This window comes from Durio zibethinus, chromosome 16 (assembly GCF_047325235.1).
Source record: "Durio zibethinus cultivar Kanyao isolate XHJ-2024 chromosome 16, ASM4732523v1, whole genome shotgun sequence".
NCBI classification, from domain to species: domain Eukaryota; kingdom Viridiplantae; phylum Streptophyta; class Magnoliopsida; order Malvales; family Malvaceae; genus Durio; species Durio zibethinus.
In genome coordinates, this window is record NC_143177.1 from 8,580,380 (window position 1) to 8,600,156 (window position 19,777).

Consider the following 19,777-nt stretch of genomic DNA (forward strand, 5'->3'; position numbering starts at 1 on the left):
AAAAATAATTAAATGAATTAATTAATTTCCGAGTTCATTTTTACCAAGATTTTACTCCTAATGCCACCTATTCTCTGTCACCATCCGTATCTTTTTAGGTTAAGAAAAAATCATATTATTTCAGATTTGGATCAATTCACTTTTAGATAAGGTTGAATTCGATCAAGGAACGATCATATCATTTTGGGTTCAGATCATTTCAATTTTAGATTAGATCAGGTTTAGATAAAATAAAACCAAATCATTTTGGATTTGATGTATTTTGGGTTGAATCAATTAGGGTTTAGTTCAATTTAGTTTAAGATTATTTTAAATTTAAGTCAATTCAATTTTGAAACATTTCGGTATCAAATTATTTGATTTCAGGATCATTGAGGTTTAATATTTAGATTATTCATATTCAATTTATTAACTTCTAAAATCATATACATATATTTAAATAATATAAATATCAAAATATCAAAGTTATATGATTTAAAAGTTATTTGCTAATAATACGGAATTATGTTATATTAAATATAAAATTAACTTTGTCCTTGATAAAACTTTATTAATAATTTTTTATTGATTGATATTTAATTATTAATTATTAATTTTTAAGTTATAACATTTGATTTTGAGTATTAATTTTATATATAAAAAATATATATGTTTTTATTTTGTTTATGTTATAAGAAAACAATATATTTTAAGTTATAATTGGCAACTTTAGGCATCGGAGTGATTTAGTAATCTATGCTCAGTACCATAATAGATTATTATACATCTCTTTAATTCTTTTTGGTTTTTTTTTTTTTTTTATGTATAGAATAATTGGAGGCACTAAGTGTAGTTGATGTGGCTTTTGTGCTTAGTGACATGTTGACCATTGTAATAAATTTAGGTTAGTTCTTCATGAATTTTATTTATGGCTGAATGTAGATAAATTCATCATAAAAGTGAACATTTAAGTTTAACTAGGTCTTACATGGAAAAAAAAGTTTAATTAGGCTCAAAAAATATAATTCTTGTATTATTGAAAAAAAAAATATTTTTACCATAATAATTTGGTCATTAATTATTATATTTAAATATTCACTATTTGTCTTTGATATGGATTTTTTTTCAATTTAATTATGCAAATAAAATTAGTTCGTAAAACCAATATTGATAATATTAGAAGATGAAATAGATTTTTTATTCTTCTATTTATTTTCTAGATATATCATTTTTTATTATCTTTCTAATTTTTTTATTTATAAATGATAATGTATATCTCTTGTACTTTGTGATACTTATAAATAGAACATAACTCTCACCAACTGCAAAACATAACTGAGATTTTCTCCACCATTATCCTATTTCAAGCCAATACCCAATTCCTTTATAAAGCTTTAGCATGAAATTTAAAGTCGGATCATTTTAGATTTAGATTTGAATTAATTTGGAGTCTATTAAATTTGAATTCAGATCAATTTAGTTTAGATCAATTTGAATTTTGATCAAGTCGGGTTAATTGGGTTTGAATAAATTTAGGTCCGAATCAATTTAGGTTTGAATTAATTTGGATTTAAATTGTTGACTTTTTTAATCAAATTTAATTGGTCGGGTTTAGTTTGATTTGGGCTAATCAAATAGATTTTTTGGATTAGGTAAACTTTAACAACCTCAATATACATATATTTAAAACACTTAGAAATTGTGTACATATGATATATGCATTATTTTTTAATAATTTTTATATTGTCTGAATTTTTATGTATATAAATGAAATTTTCATAGTTGTTATTTATACTAACTTTTTTTTAATAACACACATTAGTTTCTATTGGACTTCTCAAAAGTCAAAACCTAACAATAATAATACACCTAAAATACACTGTAAAAAATAATAAATGTATTTTGGGCAATCTATATATGACTATATCACTTTCATAAAAAGGTCTATATCATATATATTTCTATTGATCTTGGGGTTAATTAATTGAATTCGATATATTTTTCAATTAATCTCTATATATCTTGACTTGAATTTAACCAAATCATTATACAACATCATCTTATCTCATATCTCCATTTTAGGGCAAATTAAAAGCAAGCTTTGCAAACTTGGGTAGAGATTAAGTTTTACAACTTAGTTCATTAAATATTAAGGATTTTAACTTTGAATTTGTACTTTTCATGACTGGGTATTATGTTACTAAGTACTCATTCGAAGATGATAATAAATGCAGTGGAGATTCAAGTTTCAGATAACGTTTTGGCTTTAAACGAGACTTTGATGCTGAAAAAAATAATCTCCATCGCATTTAAAATCTACATTGAATAGGGCCTAAAGTTGTTCAATATATATATATGTTGTGGGTATTTTTGGATTTAAAAGGCAACTTAGTCTTTTCCCTCATTAGAGATTGTTCGTAAATAGCCAGGGACATTTTTTACTTTTAAGCCAACCTGACATATACAATGCCACGTCAACTTAGCTATGTCACTATTTTACCCAATAGACTCCTCACATTTTGCCTATAAATGGAGTTGTCCATGTACTATTAGGGGATCTATCTTTTTCCTTTACTTTCCTATTTTCCTCTCCTTCCAATCTCCTTTATTCTAATCTTTGACTTGAGCGTTGAAACGTAAATATAGGGAACACCCTCTACATTTGCTTTTAACCGCTCTTTTTTTCTCTTGTGATTTCAAAGTCTTGACCCTCAGTTTGGAACTTAGTACCAATATTTGGCACATTAGGCAGGGAGCTATTATATTTCTTAGTCGAGCTAAACATTATGCCATTCAGAAAGAGAGCTAATGAGGTAGGAGAACCAACCATCCCAATTGGGATCGAAACCCACAATAGCTAACCTATGGGCCGACTTGCACCGATACAAGTAAGCACAACCATGGAGCAATTCCAAGCCTTGACTGAACAAATCCAAACCCTAAAATAGATGGTCCAAAGCATAACACCACCTAAGTTTCAAAAGTACCCGACCTGGTCACCTTTGGTAGATAACCAACAGAAAGACAATCGAGTTATAAAGAAGTTAAGGCCTCTTCAACCTTTAGGGAAGAGGAACATGCCATCTTAGCCATGCATCATCACTACTCCAACCATAAACTCTACCTAAGCCACGACCTAAAAATCCAAACAGATCGACTTGGAGCCCCAGTCGAACAAAGATCTGAAAGCTAGAATACAAGCAATGAAAAAGGAACTGAAACAAAAAGTTGTTGCTTTTGAGGATGAGCTAAAGTTTTGTGAAATCTCACCCTTCAATTAGGAAATTTACTAGATTATGCCCCTAAAGGGATTTAAAATGTTGACCTTAGAGATCGATGATGATACCTTTGATCTTTTTTATCATTTAGAGCTTTATAGAATTAACATGATGATGCAAGGTGCAGACAAGGCCTTGATGTGTAAAATGTTGGCTATAACCTCAAAGGGGTAGCTCAATCCTAGTATTACAGCTTAAAATCAAGGTTAATCACCATATTGAAAAAGTTTAACCACTATTTCTTCTCCCATTTCATTAGCAGTAGAATAACTAAAAAAATTACCTTAAGCTTGATTTCAATCCATCAAGGCAAACATGAGTCTTTAAAAGATTATGTTACATGTTTTAATGTGAAAACTCTACAAGTGAAAGATCTAGAGCAAACGGCTATTATAGCTACCCTAACCAGTGGACTTAATTACAGAGAGTACCACCTAAAGCTTACCTTATCTCTAGAGCCACTAAAGATACTAGCCAACATCCTACTTATGGCTGAAAAATACATAAACAGTAAAGTTACTATGAAAAACAACCAAGATAAAAGAGGCTCATCTCTCTTGCATAGTGGCAAAGGTGAGAGAGGCTCATCCCCTCTCTTTTGTCAAAAAAAATGCAAGAAATTCTACAATCTTCCCTCAGGGAAAAGACAGCATAAGGCTAGAAGCTTAAGCAGAGAAAGAAACTATGTTGCACTAAATACCTCTAGAGAAAGGATTCTGATGTAAACAAAAAAAAAACTTAGAGCTCAGATAGTTTAAGCCACTAAGATAAAGCACAAAGAAAGATCTAACCCAAAAATATGTTTTCATCGAGACATTAGCCATAATATTGAAGACTGCATCGACCTGAAGAATGGGATAAAAAGTTTGATTATAAAAAGTTAGCTGAAAAGGTTTATAGATCAACGAAGATAGGATCAAGGTAGGTCAGACTATAGAAAGAAAGATCATAAAAAAAAGTTAAGGAAAATCAAGAGGATAGACCAAATAGAAATTGAGGTGATGAAAAATAGGTAATAAGTAAGAAAAAAAAAGGTGAAGCAGTATTTGTGGTAGATAAGGGGATTATAAAATTGGTTGGTATAGGAAAGCTGAAACATTATTTGTGGTGGGGTAGTTTATGGGATAAATGGGTTGTGGATAAGGAGTATAGTTCTTATATTGTTGCCATTCAAAATTCATAGCTTGAGTTTCACTATCTTTTTTCTTAGGCATTCTCTTGGCCACAAAAGACTTTTCTTTTTCAAGCTTGCCATTCTTAATGGCATTTTCAATGATCTCGCCTGATATCACCATATTAGTAAAATTTTTAGTCTTATTCCCTATCATCTTTCCATATTAGGACAACTTCAGAGTGTTCACAAATAGAACCATTGTCTCTTTTACAGTTAAAAGTGGCTGGACCCAAGTAGCTATGTCCCACCATCTTTAGGCTATAATATGATGGTATTGGTTAATGAAAGAGCGAGTCAAATCCTTCCATGATTAGGTGTGAGTTCTATCAATCGGACATACCACCTTGCAATAGAACCAGTCAAACTATATTAAAATATACGCATGAGTAATTTTTTATTATTAACATAAGTTACCATCTTATGACAATACATTGTAACATGCATGATGGGATATTTTGTATCATTATATTTTGGTACCTTAAACTTTAGAGGTATAACCATATCTGGAACTAAACAAAGCCTAGCAGTATCCATGGAACCATAAAAATTAATAACTTTCATAGCTTGCAATCTTTCCTTGAGCATGTTCATCTTGTAATCAGATTTAGAATCCTCCAAAGACTTAACAACCTTTATTTTAGTTTCTTTTTTAGGTCATCCAAATTGAAAAATTGGATCAATTTAACTACCTTTTCAATGAAGGCAAGGTTGATTAACATTAGACATTCTCTTGGCTCGGTGTAGGTGGCATTCCTGATAAAGTATATTTTGAAAGAAATGCAGATTGTTGTGGTGAGAAACTTTGAGTAAATTGGGCTAGATACGGGTCATAACCTAGAAGATATATAGGATCAATAACTTCACATGAAACATCTTCTTCTACCACCTTTTCTTTATTCAGCTTGCCCAATGCTTTAAGGATTTTGCTAAGTTCTCCTTTGATTTCCTTTTAAGCCTTTTCCAATTTCTCAAAATGGCTTGCATTATCTTATTTCATTCTTCTAGCTTGAGCCCAGGTTTTGTACTAGTGTTCAGCTATCCTTGAATCTTGTGTACCACAACCTTAAATTAGTGGTCTTATCATGGACTAACATGATTAAAATTTTAATTATGAATGAATAAATGCTACGCATGAGAAAAAAGAAAAAAAATATTTACCCCTTTAAAGATTTTCCACAAAAGTGAACTTTCATTTATTCTATAAAAGTCTGTTTTACACTAAATCTATTATTCTCCACTTGTAAAAATGTTTAATTTGCTCATACTGCTTGTTAGCCTCTTTAATGAAGTTTAACAAATGTTGTCCATATTCTCCTACTAGTGTAATCATTGTTCTCAATTCCCTAGCCTTTGTAACCATTTCTCTTGCCTTGATCATTACTTTGCTTATCTGAGTCACAAAGTGCTCTATATACTTTTACCTTCCCAGATTTTTTTTTTTTGCCTAACCATGCTTGGTAAGATAGCTCCCTAATCTTTTTTATGAGTGCCATAATGTGATCCCCTTGTTCATTCAATTTTCGCTTCAATGTCTGAATATATCTTTTAAGCATCTCATTCTCTTTTTGGGCTCAATACAATCATCCTCCATCTGGGAACATTCTCTCTTTAACTTTTCATTCTCACAAGTCAAATCAATGATATTTATTTCTTTGGCCTTTACTTGAATACGTAATCTTTTATGCTCTTGATGCATCTCCATCAATTCCCTAATGGCATTGCCACACTCTATAACAACCTTTTGGGCTCTACTCTCAGCTTCCAACTTCTTATGTTATTGATGAAGTTTAGCCAAATCATTAATTACTGTATCATGCTCTTTGGGGATTTGACTTTTATCTTTTCTACCTTGTATTTCCATTGCTCCCCCCCCCCTTTTTTTTTAAGCCTTTGAATCATTTACTTCATCTTGTCTCTCTTAGCTTCAAATTCTTTCTTTGTAAATCCTAATTTTTAGGACATCTTATCCAACTCCTAATTCATTGGCCGGCAATGATCTTTGAACGTAGACATAACCTCTTTGCCCTTATTGGCTCTTCACATTAAATACCAATGAGTGACTTTATCAGTAAATGACCTACGACTCACTCTCTTAGGCTTTTTTCATTCCTTGATCACATTATCCACTTTTTGCAACATTTTTTACTCACTATATGGAAAATCTGATTGAGTGAGCTTATGTGTCATAAAAACGAATTGCTTAGCCCTAAATTACCTTTGAACCACAAGTGGTGCATAACTTGTTGCTTCCCATAAGCCTAGAAGTGGGACCCTAGTCTCATCTCTACATTGATATAACATTAGTTCACGATTCATTTATAGAACTAACCATTTCACCTGAGTTCAAGTAAGGCCTTGTAGTAGGAATATCCATTCTTTTTTAGGTTTGGGCTTTAGCCATTCACTTTCACAAATTTCCTTAATTGGGGCTTGATTGTGAAAGTAAAGTTTGGAAAATGCATTTTTTTACACTCAATGTGACTCTTCATGAACAAGTACAATAATGGCAAATATCCAACGAAGCGTCATTCAACGTTTTGATGACAATAATTTAGGGATCTAATTGTTTCAATTAAGATTGCAGGAGAAGGATTGCAACTTTTTTCCACATACTAAAAAAAATCAATCACTTCTATCTCAATAAGTCCCAAAATTCTAGAAAAGACTATGATGCCATATATAGCTACAGCAAATATATCCAACCCTTGATTATCATTCAAATACTTTGTGATGAAATCATAAAAAAACTCTCAAGGTAGACAAATATGGTTATTTCTTTCTTAAACCTCTACATTCACATCTTTTTTTTTTTTACTCCCATGAGATTTACTAGTTTCTTATGAAATACTGGCTTCTGCCTCCTAATATATATCTTATTTGGTGATTGGACATGCAAACCATTAATGTAGAATACTCTTCTATAGTTAGTGTCATGTCAACCTCATTGAAGATGAAGCATCTATATAAAGGATCCCAAAATTGCACCGCTGCTTTGATGAGAGGATTTTCAATTACCACTGAAAAGAGATGTGCAATATGACTATACTTCTATCAAAAGGCTGATTGCCTAGACTGACTCATACTTTTCCACATGTTTGGCAAGTATTTCAAATCATTTTGTTTGAGGAGCAATAAACTTCTTTAGGCAAGATAGAAACATAACCCAATGGTAAACAATCCCCTTCCTTTTGGTGCTTTTTTTCTAATTCTACCTTCACATCATTAGGTGACTACACTAAAAAAAGATAGACAAGGTGCAAACTAGATGTTCAATGGATTCCATAAAAAACTTTTGTTAAAAATATCTTTGAGGTAGGCTTGTTATGCAATCTTTATAAATGTTTTATGAATATGCAAGACAAGGAAAAAACAAATGAAGAAATTAGTTAATTATTTCAATATAAATAAAATAAGCATATCAATAAAAAAATATAACAACAACATGATACTAACTCAAGGTCAACTCTAAAAGGCCGGGAACATGGCTCTACCTATGGGTTAAGCTCATAAGGTTAACTATACGTGGTTTGAGTTATTTCTAAAGGTCCTCAACTTGTTTCTTACATCATTATCCATCACAAGCTAGTAAGGCTCCCTAATCCCACCCATTATAGGCTACAAGTGAAAAAGGTTCAATTTGAGTGGGAGTGTTTTGCTAGTCCATGCGAAGACATGAAATTTCACAAAGGTGTAAGTACTTTACTCTTTCTTAAAGGGACGAAACTGAAGTGTAAATCTTATGTTATGCATGTACAAATGAATGACATATATGAACAAAATAAATAAATAAATAAATAAAATATGATAAGGAGAAACATTATTAAAATTTATTAAGTCAGGCTTGGATAACAAGAAATCATTTACTGGCTTGACTTTCGATCTTTCCAATGGAGTTATCAAACTGTCATAACATATAAATCCGTAGACCTATTGCTAGACATAGACTAAAGTAGTTACCACTAATATTTTTTTGTTTAGGTGCGATTGACCTTCTAACTTAATCTATCAGATTTAGAAAAGAGTTTCAAGATTGACTTAAGTATCTTTAAATAGTTTATTATAGTCCATAAAATAAAAGTTTAGGTTCGAGAGTATGGCTACGCATAAGGTTATAGCACCCTTACAGTATCCATCCAAAAAATGGTACCAGTTTGATTTCAAGTTATCCAAGTTTTAAAACATATTTATAATTTGCCAAATAATTTTAATATTGAAAATTTTTCTTAAATTACTTTAATATGTTGTTAATAATTTAAGAATATTCTCTTTCTTCACAAGTATTTAAGAAGATTATTTGTCATGCTTTGAAAAGGTTCCGACGTTGGATTTATTTAATTTTGCTTGTAAAAGTAAATTTCTATAAACTTGGTTTCTAGTCAGAAATGTCCTCTAATATTTTGATAAGATTTTCTGTCAAAGGTTATCTTCCAATATGTTAGTATAAAAAAATACTATTTTATTTTATTTTATTTTTTTCAAACTTAATTTTTTGTTAAAAATGATAAGGCTTTCCAATATGTTGATAAAACCTTATTTTGAAAGTAAAACATTGGTTTTCTAATCTAATGGTAAAGCTTTTTCTTAAAAATATTATTATTATTATTATTATTATTATTATTTAAAAAATTTAAAATTTATAAGGTTTTCTCACATGTTGGTAATACCCCATTTTTGAAAATAAAATGATTTCCCTTCAATCTATCGGTAAGGCTTTTTATTCAAATATGTTTTTTTATAAAAATATTTAAAATTAAATAGATAAATCAGTAAATACATAAATAATTAAAATAGCTAAATAAACTAAGCATATAAAGTAAAAAGAAAACAAAAATACTTGAAGTCTGCTTGGCTTAGCGGTTGAAAAGCATAATTGTAGGCACAAATCGGCTTGGGTGGCTTGGCATTCGATTGGGATCGCAGTTCGACTCAAAGTAAAAGGAAATGCAGGTCAAAATTGGTCATGTAGGTATCGAGTTACCTTTAAAGAAACACGCAGATCCTTCGTTAAATGAAATGGTGCATTTTGATGCGTTTTAAAAGCAAAAAATTTCTTTTATTTTTTTTTAGTTTTCAAACCTTCACTCTTTCTCTCTACTCTTTGATTTTCACAACTTCTCTCTCTAAAGGAAAATCTAGTAGTTGGTAATTGAAAATTCTTGTCGAGAAATTCAACACCTGTTGGAAACTTCAATTGAAAAATTCATAAAACCAAGTAAAACCTAGGAAAACCTAGAAAATGACCTAAAACTTGAATCACAACCCAAAAATTCCTTGCAATCCCAAAAAACCCTGTTGAATAAAAAACCAAACCCAGAAAACCCCAAAATCAGAACAAATCCAGAACCTAAAAAACCTCTGATATATTTTGTATAATTTCTCCCTATAGTTTCTATTAATTTTTGTATATTTTCTGCATATCCTTTTGTTTTACCTTAGAATGATTTATATAGGGATTTTTAATTCAAAATTTTAGGGTTCCATTATTTAAGATCGAATTTGCCATAAACAAATTCAATCTAAATTATGACTTAATTCTTGGGGTTTTAATCTCATTTAATTGTGGTCAATGGTTTTTTCTGATTTTGTTTCCAATTTCACGCAATGATGATTTTTGGATTTAACTCCAAAAAATTTTTTGATTTCATTTCTTTTTTTATATATATTCGAATTTTTTTCAACAAAAAAAAAATCAATAAAAAAAAATTAATGTCAGGTCAAAACCGTAACCCAAGTGAAAACCAGCAAAATAACTCGCTAGGCCTAAGGCCCAAAAACTATATGTTGGACATATAACCCAAATATCTATTAAATAGATCCATTTGAGATCCAATAAATATTTCAATGGTCCAACAATACAAACGAACCCAAATCCGAGCAAGCTCAACATCTGGATTATTAGTTATTAAGCCCTGAACGGAATGGGTGTCTACAATAGCTATCTGCAGGCCCCATTTTATTGCTTTCACTTCTGCCAGGCATTATTTACCTTAGCACCTCCATAACAAACAGAGAACCTAATTTTCTTGTCAGAATCCCTAAGTACAATCCCCATCCCCACCTCATTCCTTGGAGCCATAAAAGAAGCATCCAGGTTAAGTTTAAGTAGACCCTCCTCAGGAGGCAACCAGTCACCCTGTTGATGGTTTTGTTGTGAATATGGGTTCAGTGGTTGCCATGAAAGTCTCTCACTCGACATGCGACGAGCCTTTCCCAGCAGGTTTTTATGCGTCTAACAAGCCCTTTGATTTAAGCATTTTTTCCTGTTCATCCGTACTACCCAAGCACAAATCATAACCAAGTTCAGTGAACCCTTCTGATCTGCTAAGGACAAGAAACTTTGCCAAAGATCTCTAGAGTTATCATTATAGGATTCATAGCCAATAGAGAGGTCAATCTCAGCCCAGACATGCAGGTTCAGGCAGCATTCAAAGAAAACGTGATACCATGACTCCCCAACAAATCCACAAACTGGACAGTCGCTCCCCACTTGCACTCCCCTCCCAATCAATTTGTCTTTTGTTGGGAGATAACCTTGGATCAACCTCCAGAAGAAAAACTTCACCTTTGGGGCCACCTTTGACTTCCAGACTAGTTTCCATACAAGATGTCTATAATCCCTGCTCGGACAACCTCTGCCTAATTCCTCCCTTACTTTGTAATAAGCTAACTTAACCGTGACATTTCTCGTAAGGATTCATTCCAAATGAGGGTGTCCCTAAGTCCATGCTTACGCAAAGGAATATTAACAATTCGAGCCGTATCCTTCCTTGAAAACAACTCCTTAATGATCTCATTACGCCACATTTTTGCTTCTTGATCAATCAAGTTTTCCACTTTCATCAATGTTGGGATTTGGTCCCGAGGTTGGTCCACCATATAACTTGGATATTGGTCCGCCATATAACTTGGATATTTATCCACCCACCTATCCCTCCATACATCCATTCTGGTACCTATCCTCCATCGTGACCCCTTAAGAAGTACATTTCTTCATTCCAGTAAACTAGTCCACAAGTAGGAGGAGTCGACTCCCTGATTTGCAGCAAGAAACAAGTCATTTGGAAAGTATCCAGTCTTCAATACCTTAAAGCACATTGAATCCTCATTCCGGATTAGCCTTCACCCTTGCTTGGCCAACAAAGCTAGATTAAAAGCTTTTAAATCCCTCAACCCGAGACCTTCATCCAACTTTTGAGAAACACAGTGAGTCGCATTTACACTAATGGATCTTCCTTTTATCGTCCACATCCCCCCACCAATAGCCTGCCATTAAGGAAGTTAGTTGGTTTAGGAAACTGCTTGGGAGTTTAAAACATGATATAAGATAGATTGGAATTGTTTGCGCGACATATTGTAAAAGCACGGCTCTTCTAGCTTGAAAAAGAAGTTTACTACTCCTCCCTTGGATCTTTGCCTACACTCGATTCTTAATAGGACTAAGCATAGCATTTTTAGTCCTACCAAAAAACATTGGAAGACCCAAATAAGAGCCATTGTCTATAAGGATACTTAGGATATCCATTAGCTTTGCCATATGATCTAACGCACTATTTGCACTAAAGTACACTGCTGACTTATCAATATTAACCATCTAACCAGAGGCAGCTTCATAGTCACGTAAAATTTGCATCAAGCTCACCCTTTCCTCCTCCTTTGCATTTATGAAAAGTAAGCTATCATCTGCAAATAGTAGATGGGAAATCCGTGGACTACATCTTCTAATCGCTACTCCTCTTAACCTACTGTCTAACTCTAACTTTTAAAGATGGCCTCAACACACATGATAAAGAGGTAAGGCGAAAAAGGATCACCCTTAGTCCTCAAGTAGGAATAATCCTACCACACTGTTGACTGTTGATCAAAACCGAATATGTCACCATACGCACATATGTCATAATCCGGGTAATCCATCGTTTCGGGAAGCCCAATCTCCTCATCAAGACCCTTAAGTATTTTCATTCCACCTTGTTGTAAGCCTTACTCATATCCAATTTGATTGCCATATGGCCATCTCTACCCTTTCATTTGTTTCTCATATAATGTAAGGTTTTAAAAGCGATTATAGCATTGTTAAATATGGAGTGACCAAGCACAAAAGCACTTTGAGTCTCACTGATTATATTTAGCATAATTCTTTTCAACGTATTGGCCATCACCTTAGAAATAATCTTGTAGATAATGTTGCACAAACTGGTGGGTCTGAAGTCCTTAGCTGAACATGGAGATTTGAGTTTTAAGATTAGCACTAGGTTTGTGTCGTTTATTTCTTGTAAAGCTAGATTATCATTATGAAAAAATAAAATAATCCTCCTGATATCCTTCCCTATAACGTGCCAATATCTCTGGAAAAACATGGCGTTCATCCCGTCCGGCCCTGGTGCCTTCCCTGGATTCATCTGGTTCAAAACTTCTTTTATTTCTGATTCCAGGATAACCTCATCCAGACTGATATTCATTTTTGCCATAACTCTCGCATCCACCACCCACAATAACTATCAATATTCTCCATATTTGTAGACTTATATATATCTTTTTAGAACGCTATAAAAAAAAAAAAAAAAACCTTCCACCTTCCCCTTTTTGTCAAAGCACTCCCCTGTTTCATCCTGAACCCTAGCAATTGCATTATTTCTCCTTTGTCTCGTCGCCATACAGTGGAAAAATCTTGTATTCATGTCGCCTTCTCTAAGCCACAACTTCTTCGCCCGTTGACACGACATCACCTCTTTTTAGTAAAGTAGATCGTTTAATTCTTTCTTGTCTTATTCATAACTATCTGACCTTAGTTCTTTGGTTTACATTCCCCTTTTAACTTGAGCTATTTTAGTTCTCAGATCCGCAAACCAAGAGTTACTCCAAGACATGAGTTTCCCTCCACAACCTTTCATCACCTCGCATAACTCCATGATGTCTGTTGGCCGACTTTTTGCTCACTCACTATGAATAATATTCTCACAATCTGCAAGGCCAACCTATAGATTCTCAAATCTAAACATCCTGTTACCTTTCCACGTATCTATGCTGGTCTAATGTAGGGAAAACATCAACGGTAGATGATCAGAAGTGCTTGACACCTTGTGCCTCTCCAACAATTATGGGAAAAGAGTTGAGAAGAGATCATTAAATAGCCCTCTATCCAACCTCTCCAGTATTTTTTCCGCATCGACCCTTCTAGTCCACGTAAAATTTGGCCCCAACATTGAAACCTCCATGAAGCCACAGTAATCTACAGCCCCCCTAAAATTGTCAATCTGACACTTAGGTCTTTGACTCCCACCAAGCTTTTCATCCTCTACTAATAATTCGTTGAAGTCACCTGCACACAACCATGGTAATGAATTTCTATCTTTAAGAGTTCTCAGTAAGTCCCACTACTCCAATCTCTTATGTGTTTTTGGTCTTCCATAAAAACCTGTAAATCTCCATCTCTCTTTATCCCTAAATCCATCTACAATAACATCAATTTGGGATTTTGAGAGAGTCAGCAAAGTAACATCCACCTATTTCACCCATATAAGCATCAGTCCTCCACTCCTACCTTTACTTTCCACAGTAACAACATTGTCAAAACCCAACTTGTACCTCAACCAATTTATCTCATTCATTTTCCTTTTTGTTTCTGATAGGAAAATGAAAAGAGGCTTATTTCCTTCGACCAACCTGGTCAGCTTATGAACTGCACATGCACCCCCAAGCCATGGCAGTTCCACACCAATAGACTCATTGTTTTCGGCAAGGTTGGCCCTCCTTGCCAACCAGTGTCAATAAAATAGTAAGATTTCGTCCATGGTCCTCCTTTCCCACTTGTTCTTTCAACTTTTTATGGGAGGCAGCTTCAGTCGCCTTCATCGATTTCAAGTGCTCGTGGATGCGCTTCCTCCCTGCATGGAGCATAGGCTGTTTGGTACTAGCCCTCCGGCATGGTCCTTTAACTCTCTTCCATTTGCGATTTGAATTAGCAATTGATATTGGGACCCTTGTCCACGGGCTAGAGCCACCCTATTTTGGGCTATCAAAACCCAAGCCCAATATGCCCAATTCGGTTCCCTGATGACAACCATAATTGCTGCTAGAAATTTCATTTAAAATCTCAGTACCATCCATCAATGCTTGCCCTAAAACATGGGACATACGTCTCTCAACATCCGTTAACCTCGCAACATTCTCTGCCAAAGAATCCTGTTCTATATTGACCTCCATGGAATAATTAATTCATATAACTTTTTTTTTTTTAAATGACATCCAAAAAATTTGTAATTCAAATTTCAATAGTTGTAATTCTTTCTTCTATAATCTATTTTCAAACTGTGATCACCTATTACTGGTTGAAAGGACCATCCCAAGATATTATTGTTATCTTTTTTCTTTTTATTAACCATGGTGTTTTTCTACGCAAATTGGGAGTTACAAACTATATTTGGATGGTTGGCTTAATTTCCAAAACCCAAATAATACCAAGTAGTAAATTTTTAGGGTATTAATAAAATATTATCTACTACTAGAATGGTTGTCCAAATTAAATTTGAGCCACCTAAATTAATTAAATAAATCATATACGAGCCTCGTAGTTTAATTAGAAGCAAAAAAAAAAAGAGAGAGAGAATCAACATAATCTGGCCGACGGATATGGGCAAAAGTCGATGGACCATAAACGTGAATATATCTCCGTCTACATCAATCTATAATGTGCAGGGTTATGGATCTTCTATCGTTTGGCAGGCAAGAAGAAAGGACCAGTAAAATGATTGATTGCTGCCGGCCCTGCTTCATTGGTATTTAAAACGTGGAATTCCATTTTTGAGGCAAACAAGACTTCCATTTCAAATGGAACTTTTGGTTTACATGGTTGTGGATAAGCCTACACGTTTATGTACAGTATATCCTTCCCTTCTTTGACAAGGAAATACATATGGATTCATCAGTCTTCATCAAGCCTCTCTGCCCCTGCTGATACCACCAAGTCACCATTTCATAATCTGAAGGCATTATCATTCAACAATCAAAACATATATGATTTATTTGGTGTATGACTGAAAACATATAGTACTCTTTTCCTTTTTGAAATAATAAAATCAAGAATAAAGAAGAGGGATTTTATTTCACCATGAATTTTGTTTTTCATTAGATGATCATATATATTCACTGGATAATGGATAGGCAATGGTAGAGTTCATTTTTTCTGAAAGCGATCATGGTTTGGAGATTGAAAAATAAGTTACAGATACTGAAATTTAAATCTCATTAAATGCCAACTTTTAAAAGTGATTACATAATCAATTATACTAAAACTCGGGTTTGATCACTTATGTTATGCAAATGGTGCATTCCGCTCATCTAATCCTTAAATATTTACAAGATTATATATGACATCTCACGTTGTGTATAATAACAAATCCTAATTGTTTCTTTCTGCCTCTGGCATAATTTTGTGCACAAAAATGATGATCATCTTAAAACATTTACGAGATCAACGACGTGAGATCATCTCCTCGTGAACAGTAACAATTTTCATTAAGCAAATAGGGAAATAATGGCGATCTTCTTAAACGCTGCCAAAAGAAAAAGCATTTAACCTAAACTCAAAATTTTTAAAACATTTTTTTTCTGTTACACCTGAAACATGAATTGTTATTTGATAAAGGGATAAAGAAAGGAGTATCTCAAATTTAGAACACTTGGTTATAAAAATGTACTCTAATTAGAGGTAACCGATAGACGGACGAAACATAAACCTGTTTGTTATTAATTGTTAACACTTAAACGTAAGCCGTGCTGCGGAACCTCTTAATGATGCAAAGATTAAGGGTTCTAAGGAGCATCTGGTTGCTGGTGCACCTTGGTGTCTTGAATTGACTAAGTGCCGCCCCATTCCCTATGAAATAATCCAAAATCTTCTTGAAAGTCCCTCTTTCAACAATGCAAAGCTCCAAAGGTCCAATTGAGTTGGTTCTCCTTGATACAACATAGCCGTGATCCACAAAAGAAGCATCCATTTCGCAACAGCACTCACCCAGCACCCTCTCCTCCACTTCTCCTTTGATCTCCCAATAAATTATGTAGTGCCCTGGTTGATGCAACACATCGGCATGGCTCGTGAAATCAACCAGCTCTGCTCCATACTTGCTTAGCAGCTGAGACCCTCTTTCTACCACTAGCTGAAGGTCCTTTTCAGTGTTCTTGTCAATGTTAACAGTTAATATTAGCTTTCTCCTGCATATAAAGTTCAACTTTGGGGTCCCGTTATGAAATCCAGCCACTTCCACCACATCTCCTAGTCGATATCTGTAAAGCCCTGCCAAACAATGCAAGTGAAACAAGATATTTTACGATCTTGAAGGAAAAGCCCAACAAATGAGCTGTCATCTCTGAGAACCACACAAACCTTACTAGAATAAGCAATAACACTTAAAGCATGATGTTTTTGTTCCGAATTGAGCTATCCTCCATTCCAGACTAACTTTCCCAAATTCTACTAGTGGATATAATAGTATATCGCTGAAAGGGATTAGATTTATCCAAGGTTTATTTGCATTTACTTTTGCAAATCAAATTTTGGCCTGTTGTAGGATAATACGGCAATGGTACTGCAATGAATCTACTATAAAAAAGAAGAGGGTAATCTTATGTACTAGGATAAGTTGTCGGTTCTCCCTAGGTTGATCAAAAGTTCAATGATCAAAGCCCTAAAAACTCTGACTTGGATGTAACAGTCATGTTATACATCGAGATTATTGAAATTTGAACATGCAAATTAAACTTGCATAATGGAGACTAAATGAATAAATAAGTAGGGAACATTAAATTTTCGTTGAAACTGAAACTCAAATTAATTACGATAGTGGGAAATGTAGAGATAGAAAAAAAGTTTACCAGTAAAAGTAGTAAGGACAATCTCATATTCTTGTCCAACCTTGACTTGGGAGAGTGGAACTGGTTCATCTTCTATGAAGTCAACAGTGCCTGAAGTCAAGTCTTGGTTCTGTCTGTAGAGGGGTATAAACTCGAAATAAGAAAAAGTGGGCATTACAGCAAAAGTGACATCCTCAGGGGGCAAAGAAGGATCCAAATTCACACCAATCCAACTCTCAGTTGACCCGTAGTCAGCACTCACTAGCGGTAAGGAACCAGCATAATGCCTTAGCTTTTTCAAATATGGTTGCATTGAGCCCGTCATTATAGAGTAGACATACTTTGCATTTGACCACAGCTTAGGAATCAAGCTGTTCCAGTCTGAAGCTTGTGACTCTTCGCATATTGCTTCAATCTGTGAAGCCAAAGATGGGTCAGGAGAAATTATATCCAACACGGCTTTTCGCATCGTCGGCAAAGTTATTCTTGTGCTAAGAGTGCCTTCTTTGATATCATTGCATATTTCCTTCCAGTGCTCTTCAAACGAGGCAAAGGCCTGGACTATGCTATAAGCAAACGTTGAGGTGATGAACTCAACTTGATCACAGAAGAAGAGGCCAAGTAGGAGATGACAATAAGTAGTTTGTTTGTAGTCTCCACCAGAAATAACTTCCTGTGGGCTGCAAGTGAATGACTTTGTCTTCTCTTGTTTGATTTTGAATTCTTCACTAGCGAAATAGTGGGTTGTTGCTGTTCCTGCTGTTAATCCTCCCTTTGTTTTAAACTGTTTGCTGCTATATATGAACTCCAAGATTCTTCCTCCGGCTCTTGTTGGATAAACCCTGTAAAATAAAGAGAAAGGAATCAGCACATAACCAAAGAAAAACGACTTTATCCTGCTAGCTGACATAAAGAGAGGTAAAGTTATACGGACGACTGAACTGAACAGATTAATTAAAACGTGGGTAGAGCTCTATGGTGAAAGAGACCATATATTTGATGGTTGAAAAGAAATTTGACTATGGATTTGATTGAGAGAATTAGGAGGGATGACCTTGATCTATAAGCTGCTGCCAACCTGAAAATCTTCAAAGTAGTCTGGGAGCTATGGCGGGTAAAGGGTATGAACTTCTGTCTCCCTTCTGTGGTACCGGAGCTGCAAACCAAAAAGCCATAATGAACAAAAATAAAACCATTTGAAAATCATCAAGAAATTAGATTATGAGAACAGTAGTGATTTTTAAAATACGGGGGAAAAATGAAAAAAAACGAGGGATTGATTTTATTTCAAATCAACACGACAGGGAGATACGAATACTTCAACTTTGGTTCCAAATGAGAGGTTTCTCTTGTGGCGAATCGAACGCATGAGTCATCATATATTCCATCTTCTGGTTCGTTTCTTCACATGCTAAATCTAAAAGATGACTTTATAGGATAATGAAGACCCGATAAAAAAAAAATCAGTAGAAAAGAACAGGAAAAGTGAAACAGTTATGCGTACCTTAGAGAGAGAGTGGTTATAGGTTGTTGGGTGAGAATAGGAGCTGTGTCTCCATCTGCAATTCGTTGAATAAAAGGCTCCAAATCTGCATGAGAGGCTAGAGGCACTAAAGAGGTGTAAAGAGATTCTAATGCACATACATCCGTCTCTTGGATTTTAATGTCCCCAAACCATTTTTTCAGGTAGTCCACACCATAATTCAGTTCAAGAATCCGGCCAAGTGTCTCCCTCTGAACCACGGCGGCGTTCTCCGATATACTATTGAACCAACTGATAATGTCGTAGTCATAGCTACCAATGCCATTACTAGTCACAGCTTGAGCTGGTTCCATCAAGACGGTGGTGCTGCAAGTAGCAGAGGAGCCAAAACGCAAATAATAATAATAACAATAATAATAATTGTAAATAAAATAAAATAAAGTAGTTTGCTCTAGCAACTAGTACTGGGTCTTTCTCTCTGTTTCTCAGAAATAGAAGCCAAGGCCACACTTGAAAATATCATTCTCATGCATATGGCCTATTCATCTAAAGTGTTTGTCCCTTATTGAAAAGCTCAACAAACCTCCTAATGTTGCAGAAGCTCCACCGTAGAATGGTACGATGGTTTCTAGACCACAAGTCATGGTGTTGTCATTTTAGAGATAGAGAAAAATTCTTATTTGAAAAGATATATATGGAGAAGAATATGCCAGGGGACCAAGGCCAACTAGCTTGGCACCATGCCCAACTAGGTCTGACGATAGCTTGGCACCATGCCCATTTCCCTCCAAGTTTATAAGCCATCAATTGAAAAGTGATATAGTTTCCATCCCCATTTTGGGTTGCAATTTGAATTTGGTTTCTAATGAGCTTTTATCATATTTTGGAAAGCTCAACCCAAGATTACATTGCAAGTAAATCCATCGTTATTCATTTTGGATATGTTATTGGCATATGATATATTTGTTATTCCATGCATTGGTGGGTCGCTACCAAGGTTCTCTTTTTTGTTTT

At 34.3% G+C, this 19,777-nt stretch overlaps 1 protein-coding gene across 4 annotated transcripts; it reads right to left on the reverse strand.

Moving 5' to 3' along the window:
- Positions 1 to 15,998: 15,998 nt before the first annotated feature.
- On the reverse strand, positions 15,999 to 19,427 carry LOC111298460 (indole-3-acetic acid-amido synthetase GH3.10-like). Of its 4 annotated transcripts, none has more exons than XM_089745261.1 (5): positions 19,347 to 19,427; positions 18,785 to 19,129; positions 18,335 to 18,436; positions 17,302 to 18,122; positions 15,999 to 16,723 (listed from the first exon to the last, which is right to left on the reverse strand). In XM_089745261.1, the coding sequence occupies exons 2-5, from the start codon at positions 19,114 to 19,116 to the stop codon at positions 16,188 to 16,190; spliced, it is 1,791 nt and encodes a 596-aa protein (XP_089601387.1). In that variant the 5' UTR covers positions 19,117 to 19,129; positions 19,347 to 19,427; the 3' UTR covers positions 15,999 to 16,187. The 4 variants fall into 4 exon arrangements, with proteins under 4 accessions (XP_089601387.1, XP_022748903.2, XP_022748902.2 ...); XM_022893168.2 differs by having other exon boundaries at positions 19,229 to 19,427; XM_022893167.2 differs by having other exon boundaries at positions 18,785 to 19,427.
- Between the last annotated feature and the right edge of the window lie 350 nt (positions 19,428 to 19,777).

Bases quoted from the DNA above. Each gene is read 5' to 3' on its own strand.
- LOC111298460 (XM_089745261.1), bottom strand. From the start codon at position 19,116: ATGGAACCAGCTCAAGCTGTGACTAGTAATGGCATTGGTAGCTATGAC. The intron at 18,123-18,334 runs GTCATCCCTCCT...TTTATTTTACAG, and splicing joins GCAGCAGCTTATAGATCAAG to GGTTTATCCAACAAGAGCCG. The intron at 16,724-17,301 runs GTAAACTTTTTT...ATTGTTTGGCAG, and splicing joins TGTCCTTACTACTTTTACTG to GGCTTTACAGATATCGACTA.